At 39.3% G+C, this 27,336-nt stretch overlaps 1 protein-coding gene across 3 annotated transcripts; it reads right to left on the bottom strand.

Annotated features, from left to right (window-relative positions):
- Nucleotides 1–954: 954 nt before the first annotated feature.
- On the bottom strand, nucleotides 955–25,535 carry si:dkey-19b23.10. Of its 3 annotated transcripts, none has more exons than XM_034677135.1 (11): nucleotides 25,486–25,535; nucleotides 11,302–12,701; nucleotides 10,713–10,957; nucleotides 6,745–6,950; nucleotides 6,372–6,514; nucleotides 5,508–5,611; nucleotides 5,159–5,219; nucleotides 4,528–4,616; nucleotides 2,258–2,380; nucleotides 1,772–1,872; nucleotides 955–1,672 (listed from the first exon to the last, which is right to left on the bottom strand). In XM_034677135.1, exons 2-11 carry the CDS (start codon nucleotides 12,671–12,673, stop codon nucleotides 1,162–1,164), a joined length of 2,955 nt encoding a protein of 984 aa, XP_034533026.1. In that variant the 5' UTR covers nucleotides 12,674–12,701; nucleotides 25,486–25,535; the 3' UTR covers nucleotides 955–1,161. The 3 variants fall into 3 exon arrangements, with proteins under 3 accessions (XP_034533026.1, XP_034533024.1, XP_034533025.1); XM_034677133.1 differs by lacking the exon at nucleotides 25,486–25,535 and adding an exon at nucleotides 14,707–14,892; XM_034677134.1 differs by lacking the exon at nucleotides 25,486–25,535 and adding an exon at nucleotides 14,524–14,644.
- Nucleotides 25,536–27,336: the final 1,801 nt, after the last annotated feature.

The raw sequence follows: 27,336 nt of genomic DNA on the forward strand, positions 1-27,336 counted from the left end.
GTAGACTGATTTGAGAAAGAAAAGGGAAATAAATGTCATTCTTTTGTGTTGGTCACCCTAGACACAAAAGTCTGGACACGCCCCTGCCTATGAATGCGTCTTCACAATGAAATCAGAACTCCTGTTGTGGTATGAGATTACTTTTTGTGTGTTGTATTTGATGGTGACAATAACATGTCCCTTTGAGGGTATGTGGACATGCTAACTTTATTGATGTAACTTCATCCAATCATCACCTGTGGAAGTTTCCACAACCTTTCAGCACAGATTATAGATCTGAATACAAACTATTACAAGGTCAAAAAAAGACAACCACTTTTATATCTGTCTTTTAAAATGTAGCTATAGCCTGGGAGGGAGTGAGCTTAGCTTACTCTAGTTTATCTTAGTTCAGGAGGAGACAGAAGGCCTGGCTCAGTCCAAAGCATAGACTGTGTAAATAATGGACGTAGTATCCGCGACGTCACCCATCTGTTCCTGCGCTCTGTTTTGAAGCCAATTGGTGGCGTCATTCATATTGGTAATGCGGAACTCAACCAATGTGTGATGTAAAAAGGCGGAGTTTATGCCTCCTAGCCAACAGCTATGTGTTCCCGCCAGTCAGTCAAGTCAGTCATGTCCTTTTTTGGGCAAAAACTCTTAATCTTAATATTTTCTGAAGAAAAAAAATATACCCCCGTACAGTGTGTGCCGATAGAGAAATTAGCCGTGTAGAGCCAAGCCATTTTTTGAACCAGGCTGTAAACATGTTTATTAATGCTGCAAAGATCGTCTTTTTTGAATTGGTGTGTATGTGGTTGCCGGTGTTTCTGCAGCCAGCCTCAAGCGGATGCTTGATGAATTGCAGTTTATAACACTTCCACATGGGCTTCATATTTTGAGACTGGAGGTTGCCGCTTGGTCCAAAGGTTAGAAAACTTCACCTCAGCATCTCACCGGCAAAAACGCTACAAATGTTAGAAACAACAACTTTTATTCAGATGTCAAATACACATTGCAATTAAATATGCAACCTGAGAAAGTATACAATTTACAACAAAAAAATACAATGTTTTACAAAAATAAGTTTGTCAACAGCTCAAACCAGAACTTAGTTTGAATAACAGAACAAAGTGTCAGTCTTTGGCCTCTGTTGCACTAATGCTCACGGAGGGTTAAACACTACTGCCAGTTAGTGGGCTGTTTCCCCACCACTGTCCCAGCTGCTGCATTGTCTTTCCCTTCTGAGCTGTAATAAAAGGTGGCAGGGCTGGCACTGTGTCCATATGAGCCCCATGACTGGTGGAAAGGTAAGACAGAGATGGGCTGTCTTTGATTTGAGTCACTGTCATTAGTATTAGTGATATTATGAGAGTTTGAAGCTGTGATGTTGCTGTATGTTACAATGGTGCTGGGATTAAGGATACCGGCATGGCTGTGAGTGACGGTGTTGCTACTGACTGAAGAGTGATGGGTATTTTCAGTATTGTTTCGGCTGTTAGGGTCAAAGGTCAGAGCTGGAGCCTGAGACTGAAGCAGATCCCTGCTCATGGTGGGCATCAAGTTGTTGGGACGATTATGAGCCAGCCGCTGGGTGAGGATCTGTTGCTGGAGCTGCCTGTCGGTCCAGTCCTCCTGAGGCTGCCTGTGGATCTTCATGTGAGCATTACGGGATTTGATTTTATAGAACATTCTGGAAGAAGAGAACAGGAAGGGAAAAGACTTTGAAATCTAAACCATCTGTCTGTTTGCCCTGAAGCCAAACTCAGTTTGTGAGACTGGTTGTACTCACTTGCCACACAGCTTGCAAGGAAAGAAGCTGGCCAATGAGGGCACAGGGACAGCCTCCTCCAATCCAAACTGTCTGTCCACTGGCTGACAGATGGGAGTTATCTATGAACACAAGACCAATGGTAAGCTACTTTGCTGTGATTGACTTGTTAAGCTGCATTCCCCACTGGAAAACCACTTAATGCATTTAACTCATTACAGACAAATACACACACACTCCAGATTCTCTCTTCATGTAGACTAAGCACACTTTTCCATTGCATTTGTTTCTCTTTAATGATCTTATTATGCAGAGGAGCACATGGAGCATCATGGGAATAGACAACTTCCTACAGGAGAGCGACAACAGGAAGAGAGCGACATAAAAAGAGGATGAGAACAAAGAGGAAAGGCTGATGGCAGAAAACAAACATCATTATGACACCAGTTTCTGCTTCAGCTGGAACATTTTCACGACTTTTTTAGCTGCTTTTCAGCTGTGTCTTACACTTTTCTGCAGCTCACTCTCTCCATCTCTGCTCTCCTCCTCTTTGTGTTTCTTCTGCTTGTCAAGGAGCCTCTTGCTCAGGTAGTAGAACTCAACACACTGGCGCACCGTCTTAGTCTTCACCTGCATATGTGCACATTGAAACACACAAGTTATTACCTCGCATTCAGAAATCAGCCAGTGAGTGAGACGTGAGGACTGTGAGAACTCTTCAGTGTCTGACCTTGCTTGGTTCTAAATACATTAACCAACTTGTTTTTATAAAACAAAGCAAAAAACAAGCGGTTGCATCAACACTGAACAACGATAGCTTGTACTCTATCCCTTTTTATTTGGCCTGTAACTCAACATTCAATAATGACACTTTGAAAAAGCAGCCACGATTATAGACTACAGAGGAAAGACGAGCATTAAGTGCTGCTTTCAGGTAACGGTAATGAAAGAGAAAGGTCAACATTCATGATAGCTAATGCGGATAAAAAAGGGCTGCTAGAACATGTATTTACCAAGATAAAAGAGCACTTATTTCTGCGCCATTAGATGTGTCAATACCCTCCTACTGAGTGTACGCAGAGTCAACACAAACCAAAGGTGCCTGTACAGAGAAAACTTAGCACTCAGTGCACTTCAGGGAAATATTAATCCCTCTATATGTGATGATTCTGGCCTGGTAATGAGCAGAAAATAGACAAAAACCTAGTGGTGTTGTAGCTGACCGACTGAATACAAGTTATTAAAGATACAGTAAGGAATGTTTGGTTTGTTCTAGGGATGCACCGAAAATTTGTCCGCCGAAAATTCGTCCGCCAAAAATTCGTCCGCCGAAAATGGCCAAAATGTGCATTTTCAGTTTTCGGCCAAAATACTTTTATCACTGAAACAACCCGGCCGAAACAGAATGTTGTGATGACGAAAGCAAAAACCCTGCAGCCAGTACCCGCTTGTCTGGATAAGGGCCAACATGTCTGCATCCATTCTTCCTTTAATTGCAGCACTAAAGCGTCTTCTAGGCAAAGAGGTTGAGACGGACCACGGAGTGAAAACAATGAAAAGTACACTCTTAGAGTCTGTCAACACACGTTTCACTGAGATCTATTCGGATCCTCTGCACTTCTTCGCGACTGTACCGCGTTATAAAGATCATTACTTGGATGTGGGAATAAAGCAGCGTGCACGAGAAATGATCCAGGCCGCGATGGATGCCGAGAACCCGCTCAGTGACGGAGAAGCGCACAGCGCAGGAGAAGGAGAACAGAGCTCAGAAAAAAGGACTCGTCTCTCTGAACCAGATGAGGGGCATGCACCTTCGTTGTCTGATATGTTCAATGAGATCCTTGATTTTAGTGAGGTTAGTACACAGTCAGAGCCATAAATGCAATGTTAGGGGAGACCGGGGACAGTTGTAACATTTTTGAAATTTCTGTCTATTACTTTGAGCTCTTTTAACTCAGTGTGTTGAAACTGCTATACAAACTAGCTTCAAGTGTGTGCTAATAAATGGCCTAGAAAATGCCCGTGCAACACAAACAGAAAATGCATGGCCTACTTCCTACTAATAATTGGCGGTTTTCAGCCTTGGTTTCCTCATTTCGGTTTTCGGTTTCGGCCAAGAATTTTCATTTCGGTGCATCCCTAGTTTGTGATGATTCTCGTTCCCCTTGTGGACAAGGATGGGCATATTATCGCTTTGCTGATATTGTCTGCTACATACCAAGGGGGTATTTTATGACAGACAATGTCACCAGGCTTTCTTTAAATACTCAAAGAAATATCACTAGCTGGGAGTGTTGGCTTTGAAAAATGTCTGACACCTACATCCTCGCAGCAGTTGCAGGCATAAAAGCTCACAATATAACATTTTCAATCATGTTGCTTATAGCACTTTTTGCTTTTGTAGGCTATTAAGAGACATCATTATTAATTTTAATCTGTTTCACAACCAGTAAAAACTCCACAGTGTCGCCATGTGTTGATACTGGCATCTGAAACAGGTATTTCTTATCTCAGTTGAGCTCTGGCACAGTTTTTATGAAGTTTATCTGCTTATCTGCTGCTGTCCAATGTTTCCACAGACCATCTGATGACAAAAATTCACCAAAAATAAACAGCTACACAAAAAGTTTGGGTTTATACATGTGAGTAGAAATACTCATGCATCTCTAGTGAAGTGATTTTGATATCACTTTAAAGCTTGGGCAAAAACAGATTAGAAAAGGAAAACACTGACAAGAATGCAGTGCAAACAAGCAATGCATGAATAATACTTTTACCAGTTTCTGTATGCGTGAAAAGTCTTTTCCATGAGTTCCCAGCGCTGCACTGAAGACACTCTTCTCACTGTCTGTCCACAAATCACTACCTACAGAACGAGAGAGGAGGACAATGGTGAAGGAGAGCCTGAGAAACAATGGCTGCCAATACCAACAGGTCTGCAATGCATGACTTGGTGCAATGCCAAGTCATGCAACCTCCTGTGGTGTAATGTGCAAAGTCACGCAGCAACTCAACAGCAGGTGGTGGAGGAAAGAGGAGACCTAGCTGGTACCGTCCAGTGATTTACAGTATCCAGAATTACTTTGACTTTAAAGGACAGAGGAGTCGACTCTGTGCTTCTCATGGTGGATTTAATCACACATTCTTCGAGAGGAAACACAGAGAGTGTGCATGTAGGAGGGAGAGAGAGATGGGGAGTGTAGGGGACATGTGATGAAAGTGCATGGAGGTTTAAGGCTTCAACAAAGGATGCTATTGTACATACAGTGGGAATAGTTACTCCTTTGCTGACTCACATATTAACACATTCAGCAGGTGGCTGTGTTAGAGAAACATCAAACTCTACACGCTGTAACATTTATATTGTTAATGTATGTCTTCACTTCCTAGTCAAAGGTCAAAGGTTACCAGAGTAGTGGTAGTCTCCCAAAGGTATAGGCTGTGAGAAGAGCAGCATTTCCAGTGTGGCCTGCACAGAAGAGAGGGATGGAGGAGGCAGAGAACAGGCAGATGAGGCATGTAATGGTAATGGAGAGATTAACAGGATATGATTGATTGAGCTGGAGGTGAAGGAAGACCAAACAGGAGAAAGAAGGAAGAACAGAAAGAGACAAAGACAGTGAGTAGTTGAGTCATGATGCGTGCATGCAAGTCATGGTGATGAAAGGAATGGTGGATGGAATGAGTGCATTAGGAAAAATGATGGATTAAGAATAGGTAAAGAAAGACAGCATAGATATTCCTCCTCACTGCTTACCTTTATGTCTCCCTGACAGTGGTGCAGACAGTGCAGGGCCAGCTCAGTGTTGCTGCCCCCTCCTGGTAAGCAGCTGGAACTGCACATGGACAAGAGCTTCTCCACTGTGCAGAAACACAAACACACACACAGAACATTAGCTGTTTCCAGCAGCAAGCGTAGTGACAGATTTTTTAAATAGCAATCAAACAGATTATTAGAGCAAGCAAGGCAGTGGAAGCGAGGTCATAATGGGACTTTAAGGGTTATCTTTCTTTCTTTCTTTCTTTCTTTCTTTCTTTCTTTCTTCTGTCTCTTTTACCAACATTTGGAGGCCTTAACGTGTCCAAAAATGTTCCAAACTTTGCACAGAATTCAAGCGTGGCGAAAAATATAGGATTTCATTGCTTTTGTGCAAACGCCTCCTCCATTGTAAAAGTGCAGCAGCTCCAGCTAGTTTCACCTACATGCATGACATTTATTTTGCATATCTGTCATGCCAAGACCTACAAAAAAGTCTGCTGGCGTCATGGTGCAGTCCCAACAGGAAGTGCTGAAATCTCAGTTTAATGTCTGATTTAATGTCAGGGTTCGTATTCTAACGAACTCTGCTTAAGGTTTTTTCTCTGATAAACTTCATCTGCACTCAGTGTATTGCAGATACTATGTCTGTGGCTCGGTGATAGAGTTGGTCTTCTCAATCAGAAGGTCAGGGGTTCGGTCCCCAGTCCGATTGTCCACATGCCACATGGTTAAATGTCCTTGGGCAGGACGTTTAACCCCGAACTGCCCCCAGTGGCTGTGCTATCAGGGTGTGAATATTAATACTGATAAATGCCTCTGCTATCAGTGGTCTAAAAAATGAAAGCTTAGCATGGTGTATACCTTGGTCTTGTATGCCAGTACTTTCCTTCAGCTCGCCCCATGGTTTCCAGAGCAGCTCTTCTCTTGGAGATTCCTCCTCTGACTTATTGCCATCCGAACATGGAAGAATGTCCGCCTGGGAATCCTTACCAATGTTGACATACCTGCAGAGAAGTTAGAAAGAAAGGTGAAAAAACTGGATACATGCAAATATCTCTGATAAGAATGAAGTTACAAAAGGAGAAATCTCTTTATTTGTTACCCAGATGATGTTTTAATCAAAATCTGTCTTGTTTCTAAAAGAAATCTATCTTACCCTGCATTTTTAAAGACATACTGCTGCTTAATAAACCAATCAGAAATAGGGAAAATGTCCCTTTAACATTCTACTTACGGCAACACACCACAATCCTTGTCTTCCTCTTGACATGCTGTCTTCTCTTCTCTGTGATGGAGAGATGAGAGGCAGGAGTACAGGCCCTTTCCAGTGCGTACAGGGTTGAGTAGGGGTCGTGGAGTGTATCTGCTCCTTTTCTGACCCTTGCTGGAGTGAAGGATACTGGGAAATGGAGTTCCAGTGTAGGTCTTGGAGGCTTGTTGCTGAAAGAGCACATGAGAACAGTGTTTACTTTCCTTATCCTTAATTAAGGCCCAATCTAAATCAGCACATCTACACAGATATCTAAACCCCCCCTCTTCTCTATGACTTTGTTAGCATTTTAAATACAGATACTGGTCCATGATATATTTACCCGGGGTCTGTCAAGTGTGAAAATAACATCTTGCACCATCTCCAAATCTGTGTCATTTACACACTGAACCTACTCAACATGTCTAAAAATAAAACCCTTGACTCAAACTGTGGTTAAAAACGCAGTAATGCAGTTGGAGCAAACGTAGTTTCTTGACAAACAACTATGTATGTGTTCGCCCACTACTTCTGCACAGCCTCCCCAGCTGGAGCGAGTGTTTCCTTCACACTCCCCGGTCTCATGGGCTTTGTAGATGGAAGAGTAACGTCAATAAGCAAATCTGGTAACGCCACTGTGAAAATGTGGGTTGTTTTTACATTTTCATTAATAATAATAATAGTAATAATAACTTTATTTATATAGCACCTTTAAAAACAAATGTTTACAAAGTGCTTTGACAAGCCGAGCGTGTTTCAAAAACAAAGTAAACCTTTTGACGGACAGAGAAGAGTGTAGGGATTCTCTGAACTGTTCTTTTCGTACCAATGTGCTTGAGATGCATAAAAGATTATATTGGCTAACTGTGAAGGCTAAATTAAAATCACGTCTCCTGTTATTTATCCAAACTGTTATATGGAACAACACACCACAGTTCTTTTGTAATATACTCAAATATTCTGGTTTTAATCATAGGTATACTACACGTCATGCGAGCACTGGTCATGTGCTAACACCAAGTCCTAGAACCAACTGTTTGATGAGATCTGTTCTTTTTAGAGGTTCCTCTGCCTGGAATCAACTCCCTACCAACATGAGAGTGATCAAAAAATAGATTTTCTTTTAAAAAGTCACTAAAGCAAATGCTGATGAATTCCTCATAGCAATATTATTTAATTACTGTTTTGAAAGTCTTTGTTTTATTTATTTTTGGTGCCATGTGTTTGTGACAATTTTGCTTTTGTTTCCATTATTTGTAGTTTAATGCTACTCATCGTTTATTTGCTCAGATACTTAATTTATTTTTCATTTTCATTCTTGATTTTTATAATTGGCTGCTATTGCATCTTTGTTTTATGGATAATGTGTGATTTTGAATAATTGTTTTTCTTGTTTTTGTTTTGTTGTGTGGACCGCAGGAAGACTAGCAACCACAATGTGGAAGCTAATGGGGATCCTAATAAATAAAGAAATAAAGAAATAACAATGCAAAAACAAAATACAACGCAAGAGGTTAAGAAGAATAAGTGTAAAGTAATCAGAATAAAGTGGTGTGACAACAGATCAATAAATCATTGTTCAAACAAATACAAATAAATAAAAATAAAAATGGATAAGTAAGTAAAAGCATTAAAGGACAATAAAGAGGTTTTCAGAATAAGAAGACAACTTCACATCGGAGAAAAAAAAGGAAATGGAAAAGAATAAATTAGGAACATTAAAATAATACATGAAAAAATAAATGATAAAACAATAAATAACCAAATAAAAATATCAAATAAAATTTAAAACAATGTATTTATTAGTTGGATAAAAACTTAAAATAATAAAAGATAAAAATAGGATGAAGTCACATAAAAGCAAGTCTGTAAAAATGGGTCTTCAGAAGAGATTTAAAAGATGTCACTGACTCTGCGTGCCTTATCTCCTCAGGGAGGTCTTTCCAAAGTCGAGGGGCTCTGATGGAGAAAGCCCCCTTTAGATTTGAGCCTCGACTTTAGAATGACCAAAAGTGCCCCAGCTGAAGATCAAAGGCCGTGAGATTGCTCGTAAGGAATTAGCATTTCTGCAATGTTGCCCGGGGCGCGACCCGGACTACAGCATCCAAAAGAAATTAAGTTTTGGTTTTGATTTGAATATGCTCCTGAATTTGATTGATAAAGTAGTCTTATTTTGGCGTTGGTAACATTTTGTATATAACATCACAGCATATGCTTGATATTAAAACAACTGAGAGTATGGTAAACTGGTAAAAATAAAAACTAACTCCATATTAAATCTGCCTTTGTTTCTTCCATAAAAACTTGAACTTGAGGAATAAAATGAGGAAAACTAAAAATGTTTAAAAAAATGACAAACACTGGCAGGAGACGAACGTTTGAGATAATCTTTAACATCTTCATATCTGAGGAAGACGTGATCTTTCCTAATCACATTCCATAACTTGTGGTGGGAAGAGCAATGTACTTTTTTCACACTGTTTGCTTCTGAACAGGCTACTTGCTGTTGGCATAAAACATCCCTCCAACTAGCATGAAGCGATGGAAGCTCAGTCACAAGATTTGTTCTGTATCTGAAAGCCCTGATAGCAACCCTTTGATGCCAAACTAAAAACGTATTTATTCAGTCTGGTTTTTATGTAGGGTTTTGCGATTTTATTTCTTACTTTTTATGTATTTATTATTTTTTTATGTTGCATTAAGATTTTATTAATTTTACATTTTAATTATTTCATTTTTATTGTTATTCATTAATTCAATTATCAATTAAATCTACTCAGTTTTATTGATATTTTTGCCTTAACTTTAACTCTTCAACTCTTATACTTACCCTTTTATAATGTATTTATTATTCAAGTTCATCTTACATAGGCTAGATGCTGTTTGTGGGTCAATTTGACCCTGCAGTCAAAGAGCAGTCTAAATGGGGTCAGATTTGTTAGATATTAAATGTTCCTTTGCAACTATGTGACATATTTCACCCCAATCAATTTCCAATGTACATAAAAAAAGTTTTAACATGAATTTTGGTTAAAACAAACAAGTGAATTATCCTCATTGAACCATGATCTTTGAGAATTAAAGAACAGCAAAGCACTAACTATTGATTTAAACGGTTAGTAATGGAGTTAATAATGAGATTTAAAAAATGTTTATTGGGATTTTTTGGGGTTCTGACATTTTGGAATCATTAAATATGCCCGGGTCAAGTTGACCCAGGAACATTATTGTTGTCCCTAAGAAACATCCTAACAGGAGGGTTAATTTGATGTGTTTACTTATTTTAATTACACATAATTTATTTATTTTACTTTATTTTTTTTTAATATATTTTATTGTTGTCAGTGTGCAATAGTCTCTATTTTAAAATCCATTTTTGTTTTTCAATATGTCTTGCCATCATTTCATTTCTTCTTTTTTCTTGTTTTTTCATTCGCTGTAAAGCACTTTGGCTTGCATTTGATTTGTATGAAAGGTGCTATATAAATAAAGCTTGATTGATTGATTGATTGATTGATTGATTGTTTGATTAATTGGTTGATTGATTGATTGATTGATTGATTGATACTTAAGCACAGCGATGCTAACATTTCAATGCTAATGTGCTCAAAATGACAATGCTAACAAAATGAAGGTAGCCAAAAATGTTTTCAATTCAAACTACCTTCAGTTCAGGATGCTAGCATGCTACTATTTACTGATTTTGACAACAAACTAAACAGTCAAAGGAAAAAAATAAAAACTGAGTATCAGATAAGAATCAAGCATGGCTATAATTATATCATGCTTTCTTGTGAAATATGCATCATGCAAAGGTTTCCTTGGCAGCGCTAGTGTTGATTGATTAGTCATAGACTCAGAAAGAGGAAACATGTGAGGAAACAGCTTCGCTTCTGAAAGGCCACTTCAAATTATTTCCTGTGGTGAAAAATAGAGAATGCCCCGTACTGTACCTTTAATTGGTTCGGAATGGTCGGTCCATTCTTTATTTTCTGGTCCGCCATGTGGAGGTTCATCACTTCTGCTCCCTCATTGTGTTGGCTAGCAAGATGAGATGGACGAGAGGCAACATGGAAGGGGGAATGGAGGGGGGCAGCGTTGGAGGGACAGAGGTTTCTGACTGGATGAAGGGGAGACCGGTCCGTAGAGGAAGAAGAGGGAGGAAAAGTTGAATCTGGAGATTGAGGGATGTTTGAGGCTGAAAGAATAAGAAGATGTCTCTTAGAAATGATTGAATGTGTGAGAAAGTAAAGTGAGAAAGTTATTTGCATGAGGGAAATGGCAGATTTCAAAAGCTTACTTTCAAAAACCCACACGTCCCATAAATGTACATGTAGTAATGAACCACTTGGGTGTTTGTACGGGTGAGAGTAAAGTTCATTTACTATTTTCTTCAATGTGTAATTACAACATGTTTCCTTTTTTATCTTTTTGAAACAGCTATGACACTTTGGCTATCTAACTTAATATCCTTTATCTCACTTTCTTTTTACAATTTATTTTATTTTATTTTTAAAAAAAAATGCACTTTTGATAGCTAACCTGTGATGTTGCTGTACTCTCTGCCATGAGATGATCCCAGAGTTCCCTCCATGTCGATTGGGTCCCCACATGACTGTGGAAAGCAGCGTGACAACACTGGAAACTTCCATATCATCCCAGAAGAATTGATGGTTGGGAAAGACTGAAGGCGGGAAGCAAAAATCTGGACCGGTTCTCCCACCTGGGACAACGAATGTCCGCTGCCTCCAAATGTAACTGGAGAGTCCATTTTCAAGGGGGAAAGGGAGGGAGGAGGTAGAGGAGTTGGAGGAGGGCTCAGAACAGAGGACATGAGGTGAGAAGATGTAGGAGGAGAAGGGAAAGATGGAAGAGAGGGGGGAGCTGGGGATGAAGAGGAAGACGGGGGCAGGTAAGAGTCTGAATCAAAAGCACAGCTGTGTCTTTCGCCTCTTCTTTCTCCAAATTCCCAAATGTGTTGAGAGGAATCCCTGCTGAGGATCAGTGGAAATCTTCTCTTATGCTGGGAGAGAAAAGCCTCAGAGAAAGAGTCCAGTTTCTCAATGTGCATCTCACTGCTGATACCAATGGGGGATTTTTGTGATAGGCAGCCTGAGGCCAACGTGATGGTGTCTGCTTGTCCTCTCCACCTACCCTCTCCAGTCTGACTTGAAGGAGAGACACTTAGCCAAGGTCCCTCAACGTCTGCTGGTTGTTGTTGATCTTCACCTGAGCCACAGCTGGACCCGTAATCCTCTTCTCGTTCTAGATAATCATTATTCAGCATTGAATCAGTCCTACAATCATTTATACACCCGTCACTTATGCCCCTGGCTGCACTTTTGTCGTAGGACGATGTTTGCTTGATCAAACGGCCGACACTAACCTCTCTGTAGTGAGCTGTTTCACATTTAGCTACACAGCTCCCGTAGTTACCATAGTTTGCTTCCCCGCCACAATTCGAGGGGTAGAAAACATCATTTGTGTGACTGTAGCAATCTTCTTTACCATAAAAGTGATCTGAGGTGCTCTCGCAACTCTTCCTCTCTTCCCAAATCTCCTCTTCTTTGCTAACACTGTACAAAGTGTCAGCGAAATGGCCACCTCTTACACTCTCATCATCAAAATGACCTCCCAAGTTAGCGTGTCCATCCAAACTGCCACCACTTTCATTCAGCACGATTCTCTCAGCCCCACTGCTCCCCCTCTTTCCACCAGAGGAGGTGTTAGTAGTTGCAAAAGGGGGATTGGATTCTCCGTCTCTGCCTCTGTATTGCTCCAAAGGATCCAGGGTGTGTTGAGAGTGCAGATACCCCACTTCAGGACTCTCAAGGCTGGGCAAGGCTAGGTGATAGGATGGCAAGTGGTGGTGGTGGAGGTTGTGGAAGGACTGAGTTGAGGAAGGGTCATCCATAATGGCTTGTTGGGTACTGCTAGAGTGTCTACAGGAAATAGGAAGAGACAGAAACGTATTATCAATTAACCAAAAAAAAATAAAGGTGGGATGTAAGGACATATCGCAAATGGGTAAAAAATCGATACAAATAAGGGTGGATTAAAATCGATTAAACATCATTTGTATCGGGATATTAATTTTAAATAGTAGAAGGCGCTATCTGCATTATACTCTGCTTGTTCAACATCATGAAGTCTCTTGCGCTGCTCTTTGGTCACTCGCTGAGTGGAGGTGTTTTAAGTTTAAAGCATGTTTCGATGTGAATCAGCTGACTGCACACAGCGGAGACACTCAGCTGGGGGCTGTGGCTGAGTGACGGGTCTCCACGAGCGCTTTTTTTCTCCGCCGCCGGACTGATTCTGACCCGGTTGCGCTCCCGGCTGACACATGACCACGTTCACATGCTTATTTTTGTCAATAAGAATGAGTAGACAGAAACCTGGACACTGTGAGTCTAAAATATGATCCTGTTCAGTTGCCCTGTTGCAGTAAATCCACATGATGAAGTCTGAGTCTTCTGCAGAGATTATTTATAAGCCTGCTCCTCACGTTGATATTCAACGTGTTTAACATTTTGAACACCTCAATATGATCCGTAGCTGTTTAATACCATCAGTAATATACCTTGCGTCATGAAGGAAAATTTAATTTAGGGGGAAATAACGCATTTGGAATTATTTTTGACATGGAAAACTTTTACGTTTTTTTAATGATTAAACAATAATTGATCGTCAACATTTCCAAAGATCGATCGAGGGGAATACTTGAAATTTACATTCCTAATTTAAAGAGATTTACCTTATTTGTTTTAATATTTAATACTTTCATTTGGGAATTGTTCACTTTTCATTTCTCTATAATTGTTCTGAAATGTTCCAACAAGGTATTTTTGCAAGGTAAAAAAGTGTGCAGTGGTTTTATTTGAGTTACAACACACCTTAAAAATGAAAAAGGATTACTTTGTTTACAAATAAATATAAGATAAAAAAGATATTTTGCAACTGTCCATATCTGAGAATTGAAATAAAATAATAGTTATTAAAATTTGAGTTAAATCCAGTTTTCTTGAAAATCGTTAGAGAATCTTGAGTGAATCGTATTGTGAACCAAAAATCAGGGTTCGAATTGAATGGTGGGTTGAGGATATCCTTACAGCCCTATTAATAAGCAATAGTCAAGTCAAGTCAAATTTATTATAAAGCACATTTAAAAACACAACAGAAGCTGACCAAAGTGATGTACAATGCAGAAACCATGTTGTACGAGTTAATGTGATATTAAAGCTAAATTTCTCCAACAAAACCTTCAAGAATTTCCGATTTTCATTTTGAAAAATGTTATCAAATGTGTGATTTCATAAAACGTAACTGTATGAGTTGAAGTTTAAGGGTTGACTATTAACACAGGCATGTTTCAGTCCTCTACAATTCCCCCTCTATATCTTATTAATGTATTATCTTTACAATTATCAGAAAACTATTCGCATTTTCACAGAAGCAGCTTTTTAGCATAGAAATGTATGTTGAGCATTTAAGCTAGCAGTGTTTGTCCCCGATCGATTGGTGCTATGTTTTTAATATCCTCGGACACCAGGTGACATGATATTGTCATTTATCATTGATAAAGTCAGCAATAAGTCCTGAAAGAAAATATTTGAACACACGAGGCAGAGAAAAGCTAGAAAGAGAAGCTAAAGAGAAACTAGTTTTGCTTATAACCATGATGCTATGTTAGCTTTGCACATTCACCATCCTGGGACAGTAATCTTCATCTCCATCATTAAAAAAACAACGTCTCAATGTACTTACACAGTGAAATTAAATTTGTGTACGTTTTTAAGACGTTGCTAAGTCTTTGTTGGTTGTCTTACTTTAAAACCACATTGTGCTCTACATAGAACAATGAGTCAGAAAGAGAAAGAGAGAAGGACGGAGAGAGATGAAGAGACAAATACACTGTAGATGTTGTGGGTTTTCTTTTTTCTTTTTTACCAGTCCTTGGTGCTTAGTTTCCTTTTCATATAAGTCCGTCTTAAGTTCATGGTTTCGGGTCCTGTTTGTTCTTCTTATCATCTCCATATTTTTTCTGTATTTTGAAGCTTTTTCACTCTTCACTGTGTCGAGTGCGTATCATAATTTCCCCAGCCTGTCACATAACTTCTTCCTCTCTCTCTCTCTCTCTCTCTCTCTCTCAAACACACACACACACGCGCGCGCGCGCGCGCGCGCACACACACACACACACACACACACACACACACACACACACACACACACACACACACACATACTGTCAATCTGTCACATACACTGGAGGCAAAATGAACGGACACAACCATGACCACAAAGCTGTCTTTACAGCCCACACAGAGACACACTCTTCGGCTAAGTTATTCATTCAGTTACTCACTGATACACACACACACACACACACACACACCCGCACACACCTGCACACACACACACCCGCACACACCCGCACACACACACATCCGCACACACACACACACACACACATACACACACACACACACACACCCTCTCCTCTCTCTCTCACACACACACACCCTCTCCTCTCTCTCTCTCTCTCTCTCTCTCTCTCTCTCTCTCACACACACACACACACACACACACACACACACACACACAGGTAGACAAACAGACACACTCTCTCATCTCTCTCTCTCTCTCTCTCTCTCTCTCTCTCTCTCTCTCTCACACACACACACACACACACACACACACACACTCTCTCTCTCTCTCTCTCTCTCTCTCACACACACACACTCTCTCTCTCACACACACGCGCGCACACACACACACACACACACACACACACACACACACACACACACACACACACACACACACACACTCACTCACTCACTCGCAGCAGGTGTCAGAGGGACCAGCGGCAGCGGGGAGTGATGTTGCCGCTCTGGCTTTTCGTCGCCACATCCTGAGGAAACAAACGCTGACGGATCTCCCTCCTTTAAGCTATCTTTATCTCTCTCTCTTTCTATGCCCCCCCCTCTTCATCTCTCTGTCTGTCTTTCCGTCTCTTTGCCCATCATTATCTCTATCTCTATCTTTCTTTGTCTTACCATATGCCCAACTTTGTTTTCTGTTTTTGTCTTTCTTTTCTTGCCCTTATTTTGTTTGCTTGCTTGTCATCAGTCTGTTTCCTTTCTACGTTTAGCTGCACACAGAAAATTTTCTCACCTTCTTTTGACACTCTTCTTCTATTTGTAGTTATTGTCTCATTGTGGTTTCTTTAAATTCAAATATTTTTCTACAGGGGGCAGGCTTATTCAACTCTCAGGAATGAGTAACTTTTCATCTGGTAGTTAAATTAATTTTCTTTTAACTCCTTAAATTGCACAAATCAAGGAGTAAAAAAATAGTATTAATAATGTATGTGCAATATACCTTCTGGTTTACTTTAGAACAAATGTTTGACTGCATAAGACAAAGAACAGCTGTGCGTATCAGAAAATGCAAGAAGAGTTCAACTGTGTATGTGCATGTACATAGAGGCCATAGCATGTGTGTGTATGTGTGTGTGTGTGTGTGTGTGTGTGTGTGTGTGTGTGTGTGTGTGTGTGAAAGAGTAAGACACAGAGACAGTTTCAGTACAAAGGCGGATCGAGATTCTCTGGCTGAGTCAGCTGACAGGAAGTGAGAGAGAATGAAACAGGAAGAAAGGCAGCGACAAACGACGAGGTTCAGGGAACCCTCTGAATACCTTACAGCCCCACCTACCCACCCACTCACCCTCTCACCCACCACGCTCACACACAAATAAGACACACACAAATATTAAGCATGAACGTTGGTTGAAATTCAAATTTTCTACCCTTTCCATCCTTGTTATGTCATACAACCCTAAAACTCCTACGCACTCACATGTGACCACAAACACGACCACCGACAAGTCACTTATATAACCGTTCACACATACACAAACACACAGGTACACCTTCACACACAGACAAGACAGGGGACATACTTGTATATGAAATTAGTGGCACATAAAGATTTCTTTATAGTTACTTTTAATGCTTGAAATACTGTGAAGGAGATTGGTGTCAGACAAAGTGATTCATGAGTGATACATTTGACTATTCAAGGAAAGTATGATGTGATTTTTGTGAAATAACACTGTTCTTATATGTATAAGACAAAGTGAGCAAAGAGATAAAAGGTACTGCTTATACTAAATTAAAATTACTCACAGGAGCTTTAATAAGAGCAACCACAAATCTTCTGCAACAGCATTCTCTTGCATGTGAACTGGCTTTCTATGTGTGTTAAAAAAGTGAAAATATGTATCGAGAATATTCAGTCACGCCAGAAAGATTAAAACATTGTAAGGGTTAAAAAAATACACTCATGGATTAACACAATAACTTGAAATAGGAAAAGTAGTTTTTTTTTGTTTACATTTTGTTGATGTTGTAGCAGGGTTGTTTCAGTCATTGAAAAAATGTCTAGTCTTTAACTTTACCTGCACATGCACTTCTCAAACCAAATAATTATGAGATGCTGTTTTCATATTAAAGCTCCAGTAAAGAACTTTCTGCAGGGTACTAGATCTATTTGCTGACTTGTCCTGTACTCGTGAAAGTAGTGATTTCTTTTTCTCCAAAAAAATCATCTTTCTTTAAACTAAAGAATCACTAGTGTGTAACTCAAAGCGATCCATTGGAAAATTTTAAAAGAGGTGTTTGAGCGAGCCGTTGATCACCCTCTCTCACACCTACCCCCCTGGAAGGGGTGACGGGCAGAAAAAATGGCAATAACAAAATTATCAGTCCTTTCTCCGATGGTCTTGTTTGTGTGTGTAGGTCATAACGAGGCATCAGTATTCATTTCAGTCTATTACTGTCATGGACACTGCTGGAGCAGCCTGCTCCTCCTAGCCCCACCCCCTCTGCTCTCTCCTAATCACACACACCTGCAACCTGTTGGTAATCACTCCCTGGTATATAAGCCAGCCAGTACCTTTGCTGGTTGCCAGATTGTTATGTGTGCTCCTGCCTGTTTGTGTTTTGGCCTGCTGTGTGTTCTTTTGTCTCCTTGAAATTCGACCACTGCCTGTTGGCCTGTTTTTTGGATTTGCCTGCCGTGAATAAATCCACTTTCTTCCTTAAATCTGCTCTTGGGTCCTTCCTGAACTGTGACAATTTCATAACCAGCTCAAATCTCCTCACAGCAGCTTTAATTATTGGGTGAAACTGATTTCCATTTTACATACACTTCATTATCAGTGATTGTAGCATCGATTGTAGAAAACAGTAATCACTGACATGAATATCTTTCTTAAAACACTTCAAATAACCAGGAGCTTTTATATTCCAACAAGCTGCAGTAACATATCATGAGCTTTGTTGTGTGTTGTTACTAAACTTGGTTGTGCATGTTATATAAAATTTGTGGCGTGCAAACTGCTGTTTGCGACATGAAGTCAGGACATCAAACATCCTTACTGTGATACAACTGTGCCATGCCTGCGGCAGAGCCTGTGGGACTCCTATTTTGTGATTGACAATGACTTGACGTGTTGGCACATTCCATCTGTGTACTTACAAATTACACTGCGTATCAAAACACTCCTAATTCAATGGTTATAAATGACAAAACATAAGTAGATATAATTAGTTGGGTTGGCTAGTTATGATCTGACATGGTAGCTTTTCTAATACTAAGAGGTTAGACCAAGAGAAAGGGGGCAAGAGTGTGTGTGTGTGTGTGTGTGTGTGTGTGTGTGTGTGTGTGTGTGTGTGTGTGTGTGTGTGTGTGTGTGTGTGTGTGTGTGTGTGTGTGTGTGTGCGTCTGTGTCAGTACATATATAGGCAATCATGTTAATCCTGAGGTCACCTGTACAGTGTAACTTCTTCTCAAAGCTGTAAACCTCAGCATTAACATGGACTAATGATAATGATGTGGCAACTTCACAACCTAACACAGTAACCTCAAAATTAGCATACATTAAAACATTAGCAGTATTTTATCAATGGAGAATCTTACTAGAGGTCAAATAGGGCTGGTATGAATAACTAGCATCACTTCAGGAGTTTCACAGGCCAGCGCTAATGCAAGACATTTTTTTCACACCAATAATTCAAACATATAAATATTAATGTCAATAGCTAAGCCATATTTATCTCACCATGACTAGGAACTAAGAAGAAAAGTGATACCATATTATTTATTAATTTCCTCATAAGTGTACGCTGGAGCTTAAACGTAGAAAAGCGTAAATGTCCTCAAAGAGATCATTTGTGGTACAGCACAGAATCTAAAAATCACAAGACAAATATTCAAAATAATCCACATCCTCTTAGCTTGATGCACGACATTAATTATACACCAAAAACTGTAGTATGAATTAACAAAAAAGCACTGGGTGTACTGCACAGCCCCATATACCCACAGTCCATATTCCTTCATCCACGTATTTCTCCTAACTCCATGTCACCACTGCATATTTTTTAATTGTGTTATTGCCTTGTAACTAAATGAGTTTTTTTGCTTTGCTCTGATCTTGTGGTGTCTGTACCTACCACCAGAAGGGAGTGGCTGAAACTCCACTGAAACTGGGTGGGATGTATCGATGGAGACCTTGTCTGCCTTCACAGCCAGCCTGGTCATGTACAGCTGGTACAGGTCAGCTTGCTTCTCCCATTAAAAATAGTTACTTTTAATGCTTGAAATGCTGTGAAGGAGATAGGTGTCAGACAAAGTCCTAAACTGCACACCTTCCTTTTTCATTTTCCACCTCACAGATTCTTCATGAGTGATACATTTGACTATTTAAGGAAAGCATGATGTGATTTTTGTAAAATAACACTATTCCTATATGTATATGACACAGTGAGCAAAGAGATAAGAGGTACTGCTTATACTAACTTAAAATTACTCACAAGAGCAACCACAAATCTTCTGCAACAGCATTCCCTTGCATGTGAACTGGCTTTCTGTGTGTTGAAAAAGTGAAAATATGTATTGAGAATATTCAGTCACATGATAGAAAGATTAATAAATTGTAAGGGAAAAGAACAGTTTAAAAAATACAATCATAGATTAATACAATATTTGCATACAGCTCTTTCCCGATGTGTTCATATGAGCATTCGGTACAATAACAAAGGATACTTTCAATATAATATTGATAAAATACAGTCAAAATTGTGGGCCAAAGTAAAAAAATAAAAGTTTTCTCACAAAATACATGCGCTGTTTTCCCTTCTTAAATAGCATCAGCACAAGACCGAGCCACTTACGGGCTTTACAGCAGCTCATTTTGACATAACTCTTTTAAGTTGTGTATGCTAAAACCCCGGAATTACTTTGTCTCATGCAAAGTTTCATACACAGGGACCTCGTATATCCTTTTTCATTACTATATAACTACATAAGTTCATTTGATGTTCTTTGTTAGATTTCTGACAACTACACGTGACGACAGAAAGTGAAACGTGTTTTTTTTTTTTTTAATTCATCATCTTAATTCTGTCCAAGTTTGGCTTTTCAAAACCTAAAATGAAATTCAAGTGGTTACTTTCACAGTTTTTCCACTATTCAGTATCGTTTTATACACCAACAGTTCTGATGCAACATGTGTCGACTGTGTGTATGCAGAAAACAGCCTAATAACGTGTGAATGAAAGGAAGTGAGACGATGGAAGTGGAGAGCGGAGGAGTGTGTACGGGGGAGACGTTTCTCTAGTTTTCTCTCAAATTCACCTGAAAGAGCAGCGGGAGCAGAGGAGGGGGAAAGAGAGACGAGGTTCTGGACTTTTTTTTCAAGTTTTTTCTCCGAGCCGCCTTCCCGTGGCTGGCGGGAACAGAGTAACTGAATGAATAACTGAGACGTGTAACCGCCAAAAAACACAAATCACTTAATCTGTCGTCTACCTGCAATTTAGAGATATTTACAGGGGGACTAGTTGGAATATCCCATTTCAATGATGAACTTGTACTATGCTGGTGCATGATGCTGACGATGCACATGTATTCAGTACGGACAATACTAGAGAATTTAACAGTTCTTCAAAAGCATGACAGCGTACGTAAAAGAGCGAGTGAAACTCTAAACTAATGAAGTAGGTGGAATTTATCGTTACAGAACCGTTTTGTCCGAAACAGTTTTAAAAATCCAAAATTGACATCACTGTAGAATTTGTGCAAGAGTTTGGTGCATTAAGTGTCCGTTGTGCTTTAGTTAAATAATGGAGCTGTAGATCTGAATTTGGTGGTATGTACTTTCATACATATGCAAATATGAAACCCCAGAGATTCGTAGTTTCGTTGTTGCACCCTACGGTCTACTTTAAAGGGTTGCCGGACAAACTGAAGAATAATAAGGCTCGAAATGAGACCCTTTTTTCCGTTTATTTGTGATAAGAAAAAAATTAAATGGGGCCTAAAGTAGAAATGAGCTACGATACGGTTTGTATAACAGAGACAGAAAATGTTCAGAAACTCTTCTATGTGCACGTCACTGCAATGCTACACACTTCTAAAGACAGAAAGAGTTTTCTTTTATCATGGCAATGTAGTCTCAGTCTTTCAGCGTGCACCACTGAATTTTTTATATGATAGAACATGATCATGAAACAATAGCACAACACTTCTGTAGTGGTTCCATCGTATAAATTAAGGGGTAACCCAAAGTTAGCAGTCTCAAATGAAACTGAATAAATGCCCTTCATACATCTGTCAAAAGTTTGATTTAAATGTCCAATGGAATTAAAGTGATGGCTTTGTTCAAGCTGTTGTCTAATCGACAGCTGCTTTTCTTTGACTGAACGCACTCAGTGGCGGGCCTGTCCAGAACTTTTTACTTTCGTCTCAAATCTCCTTTCAGTCAAGTTTTCAGAGCATAGAAAGTTATGAAGTGTCTAACTTAAGAAAGGTCTAATACAAATAAATAGCTGCTTTACTATCACAGATCTTTTTCATTCAGTAATTGTTATGTGATCACATAAAGCTGCTACATGTGTCACTGCTGGAAGATGGCGATACTGATTATGAGGAACTCTCCATGGCACTGTTTCCCCATATCACTGCTGTCCGACTGAAACCTCCAAAACTACAGCTTTTCAGGAAATAAAAAACCCCCACTTTTTTTAAGAAACAAAAAATTGAAAGGGATTTAATCACAAGCTCATCGGCCGCATTGACATTTTGTAATGACCACTGACGGGCACTAAGGATGACGGAAAACATTAATTTTTCAAAAGATAAATGTAGAAATTATCAAAAAATGTGTTCTCTAAATTGAAAACCTGAATTTTGAATACACGAATTCAAGGGGAGGTTGCAGAGGTCCACAAAAGGCAAGACAGAAATTCTAATATGAGTAAGATCTTATGAATGTAATATTCTATTTAATTATAATATAGATTTTTATAAACAGAGTGATGTGATTTTACCATTATTAAAGGTTCCTCCTTTTATTGAGGCCATCACAGTGTTCAAATCAATCAAGGATTTATGATGTGTCATAATCCAGATAAAGTGTTAATGTGTAATATTGCATGAAGTATTGTGCATTTTTGTGTTGTTTTTTTTTGGGAAAAAAAAGAGTCTTTATATCATATTACAATAAATAAAAAGCTCACCATTAATTCACTTCTTAATAGATAATACATACTGTAGATCTGGTGAAGGAAATACCATTAAAAATTGATGCGAGCATTGCCTTATAAGATTGCATCATCATATTTTCGTGTAAAATTACAACAGATTATTTATTGTGCTAATAAAAAATGCAATGGTCAGTGAAGATATTGACAAGACATTATTTATATTGAACAATTCAAAAGAGTTCTCTGTTACAGTATTGAAGAAGAACCCGTCTTATGGACCCAGTCGTGTGAAACATGAGATGTACTTCACAGCACTTTTCTGGCCTGGAGACCGCTTTAACACCGCTTATTATATTCACCAATTCACACATACAATGATACACTACAAGAGAGGAGGATGCTATGCTAAGTGCCCATCAATAATCAATAATCTCAGTCACACGCAATCACACCCTGCTGAGCAATTCAGGGCTCAGTGCCCTGCCCAAGGACACTTCGGCGTCTGATTGCAGAGGCTGGGAATCAAACCGCCGACCTACTTATTAAGAAAAAAAAAAATACCAGTGAGCTGGTCAGGTCAGAATCAGCCCACAAATAAAGCTAAAAGTAAACTGTAAACTTCTAAAACTTAAAAATATAATAAACTATTCTGAGTGTGAAGGATTCATTCTGTTTGTTTTCAATGATTATTGACCTCACTACTCCTAAAAACTGCTGAGCTGAGATCAGATAACTATCAACAAATTAATATTTCATTAAATGAACGCACGGGTTCTTGCTTCAGATAAAAATGACGTGTTTTTGATGAAGGCTGAATATGATCGATCTTTGCCCCACCTCTGCATTACTGCCCAGTTCAGCACTCACTTTTCATATGGTTGTACTTTTACACCAAACAGAAACTTTAAAATCTACAAAAATAAAGCAGATTACCAAACACTAGTGTAAAGCATTTTTACGTCTTATTTTAAAAAGGCTTCAATCAAAGCAGGTATAATCTGACTCAGTGACTCATGTGAGACTAAGTAGAAACCAGTACAATCATTGCAGAGTGATTGAAAATGATGAGTTCAAACTTGAGTATCAATTTGAAAACTCGGACGCTCTTTTCTTTAATACAACTTGTTCATCAGGATGTAATTCATTTCAATATGCTGCATGCTAATTTAAGAAGCCATCATCTGTTTGCAGTCAAGAACTGACATGTAATTTTGTGTCACATAAATGCTATTACTTTGCAAGAACTGATGTCTACCAACAATTACACACAGGAGGCTAATCCACAGTTTACACAATCACTAGAACATTAAGCATTTTTGGGGCACAAGCATGCCCCAAATGTCTTTCCATGTCTGCATGAGACACTAAGAACAGAGGGATGACGCAGAGAGGCCCACAGCGATTGTGAGGGAGCAGCAGGTTCCTGTGTTTGTGAGGGGAGACACATAACACAACAACGGTTTTCTGGATGCCTCACCTGCAGGCGGCAAAGCCAAACACAAGTCTGAAAACACGTCACATAACATCTCAGTATATCTGTCAAAAGCCTTGTAGGGAGCCAAGAGGAAAATAAGGACTTGATGTGACTACAGTGTTTCTTTCTTGCCGCTGTAATTTCTTAAAGCGCCGAGCAGGAGCTTAATGTTTGCTGTGGATTTCATGGTAAGACATGCAAACACATAAAAGAAGGTTAAAAAATAATATGGCGTCATGCAGTCAGAAATAAGACCTGTGGTTGATCTGAACATGAGTTGAACTTACTTTGCTGATCACTTACAGCCCCAATAAGAGAGTCAAAAGCTTGTTAATAAAAAGACTAACCTAATTCTATAAAGACTTCAGCCTGTCGTCGCTGTCTGGACGGATCTTGCTGGGAGTATTTTAATATGCTCATGTAGTTTGCGTCATTGATTGTTGGCGTATAGTGAGACCTATTTGCATTGTATAACAGAAGCCTAAAAACACATTCATATTCGACACCTTTTATTTGTATGTTGTCTTCCACTTCCTCATGTCATCCCTTCTTCCAGACAGACTGTGGGAGCCATCACACAAGGCCCCTGTTACACTGATACTGCACAGCCATTTTTACTTTAACACTCCTGCATCACGTAAGCAACTCAAGTAAATTCTAGATCCACAAGTTCTTGTTCAGCTGTGAAAATAAATTCAGTACGGATGGTTTCATATTTGTCTTTTTTGGTGCTAATGTTTCTCTCAACAGTGTTAAACATAAAAGCGGTTGTTGCCCCCATTCTGACTGCAGATGTCAAAGGAGGTCACAAAAACAACAAACTAGTCTTCTTCTGTTTCGACTCATTAAATATGAGCCCTTAAATAATACATTTGCACCAGCTCAGCAAATAAATACCGTCTCTTATTTAATCCAAGACTTGAACAGTACATGTAGCCTTCTGCTGACTAATCTCTGTAAAACAATAATCTTGATATCTCTGAGTTTATCTGGGCCAGGGAGAACTTGCGATTGATCATATCTTGATATCTCTATAAAGTGTTGACGATGAACAAAGCTTGTGGTTTTATGCCTCTGCTTGTAAGAGTGTTTGGTGTAGACACCATCGTGTTGCAGGTGACAACACTGGAATGCTACAAGTGAAGGCTAACTCATTTTGTGACCATAAAGCTGGATCCTGCAGCTACTTGTGCACATGCATCATAATGACACCATTAAGACAGTAAATGGGACACAGAACTTCAGATACTAAAAGATACTGTCATTAGAACGAGTGGTAGATTTTGATAAAGGCTGTGTAAAACAACACGGAAAATGGACTGAAGATTATTCATGTTTTTCACTCCCCTGTCTAAGAGCAAAACATGTACTGAAAAAAAGGTTCTCAATGCACATTTTAGGCTTCTGAACACAGAATATACCTCCTCCTTTCAGACCCAAGCAAGGTAGATCCTTGAATTTAAACAGGATACAAATTCATTTGCATGCTCGTAATCTCAGCAATCTTCAAATCCAATCACTGGACCTCACATAGAAGTACATTTTTTATAATGTCAGTTAAAAAGACTCAAGGGGGACAGTTGTGCTTTGGTGGTGTGAGAGTAAAAGGTGAGATTTAAGCTCTCTAAACTCAGAGTGAAAACGTTTCAATTATCAAATAACTAATTGTAGGCGAAGGCAAATAAAAAAAACATTTCTTACCTGTTACGAAGCTGTCATTACACAAAAGATGAGGCAGTCAAACGCATGTGTGTACGGTCTGCTAGTAGGTAGACATGTGTGTGAGAAAGGGGAGGAGTCAGATAAACAGAGAGAGAGAGAGAGAGAGAGAAAGAGATGTACATTCGCCAAAGATGATTGGCCATTCATCGTCAATTTTAACCTTTCATCCACCTTTTCATAATGACTCAAAGAGCGTGTGTGTGTGTGTGTGTGTGTGTGTATGTGTGTGTGTGTGTGTGTGTGTATGTGTGTGTGTGTGTGTGTGTGTGTGTGTGTGTGTGTGTGTGTGTGTGTGTGTGTGTGTGTTACAAGCTGTGTCATAGTGATTCTGGAGAAAAAACCCTAGTGTGTGGCTTCAACCTCATGTACATACATGCACTCACAGACACAGACTTTCAGATGGGTAGGTGTTTAATGGGTGTATTTTTTCTTCCCTCTCAACCCTCATTTTCTGTTACAGTACTGTTTGGTCTGATAGTTTCAAAAGACACACACACACACACACACACACACACACACACACACACACACACACACACACACACACACACACACACACACACACACACACACACACACACACACACAGATCCATCCTAATGGTGCACACATTTAAAACACATGAATTAACAAATTATTAAAGCAAATGTCTGAGAGTTATTCATTTACACATAATCTAGGTCATTGCAGGTAATCTATTTAATCTAGATCTGCAGATAATCTGACAAGATGGTAAAAATTGACATAATGAAAGTTTTTGAGCATTTATTTGTACCTTTATATTTCCACTCTCTAAAAGAAGTCCCAAACACTGTTACTGTGAAGTCGTGTTCTTGTTTCAAGTGGACAAAACAATTTACTCTTCGCCTTGAATGGTCACTTCCCTGGGTAATCTATGTTTCCATGGTCTTAGTTTTCTTCCTAACATGATACATAACAAACACTGTCAAGAATTTTTATGCTGTCGGTTGTTTCAAAGTATCAGTGTTCTCTTCCTGGGCTGAAAAATCCCCCCACTTGCTATGCTCCTGATCTGTGCCCTCATGATTTCTCAAGCTGGTCCTTTTTTTAAATTCAAAATATATCTAACATGTCCATGTTTCCATGTTATTTAGCAACTTGAACTGTGAAGATAGGCCTTTACTTATGTATAGAACTCTGTGAGGAATGAAGCCCTTTCATGGAAGTATGGCATATGTAGATAAATAATTAACCCTACAATTGGAAAAGGGTGAAAACAGCTAAATTAACTCTGTTCAAAGATAACACAACGACAAGGACACAGTTGGCCTAGCGGTTTAACCATGTCCCATATACAGAGGCAATAGTCCATGTCCCAAAGTTTGCAGGTTCAACTCCTGGCCTCGATTATTTGCTGCATGTCTTCCCCCACTCTCTGCTCCCCACATTTTCTGACTCTGAAGGCGAAAATGCCCCAAAATATAACTTAAAAATAAAAGACAACACATCAACACAGTACATGCAGTTTGTTCAAATTAGTACAGGAACACCTAAAGAAAGCATCCATTTCTTCTATGACAAGTCAGTGCATATAGCTAAAAACGGTGAGGCACTGACCCTTGAGGAAATGTAAAGTGTCTATTTTCATTATTACTGTTATTATTATTTTGATTAAAGAATAAACTAGTGTCTCTTTGTGAGCCTCGAGGTGCCTAATGGCAATTTTGGCAGTCTTTATAAATTGCTAGAAACATTGTTTTCCTTGACCTTACTCTAAAGGTAAAAATGTCTGCTCCTGCCTAGTTTCTCTGAGTAAGAAGACAAAGTAGTGTAGTTCTTAAAAAGGTAAAGAAAAATTACATAAATCAA

The sequence above is a fragment of the Notolabrus celidotus genome, chromosome 23 (genome assembly GCF_009762535.1).
Source record: "Notolabrus celidotus isolate fNotCel1 chromosome 23, fNotCel1.pri, whole genome shotgun sequence".
NCBI lineage: Eukaryota > Metazoa > Chordata > Actinopteri > Labriformes > Labridae > Notolabrus > Notolabrus celidotus.

Bases quoted from the DNA above. Each gene is read 5' to 3' on its own strand.
- si:dkey-19b23.10 (XM_034677135.1), bottom strand. From the start codon at position 12,673: ATGGATGACCCTTCCTCAACTCAGTCCTTCCACAACCTCCACCACCAC. The intron at 5,612-6,371 runs GTATACACCATG...GTTTCTGCACAG, and splicing joins TACTGGCATACAAGACCAAG to TGGAGAAGCTCTTGTCCATG. The intron at 4,617-5,158 runs GTAACCTTTGAC...CTCGTTCTGTAG, and splicing joins GGGAGACTACCACTACTCTG to GTAGTGATTTGTGGACAGAC.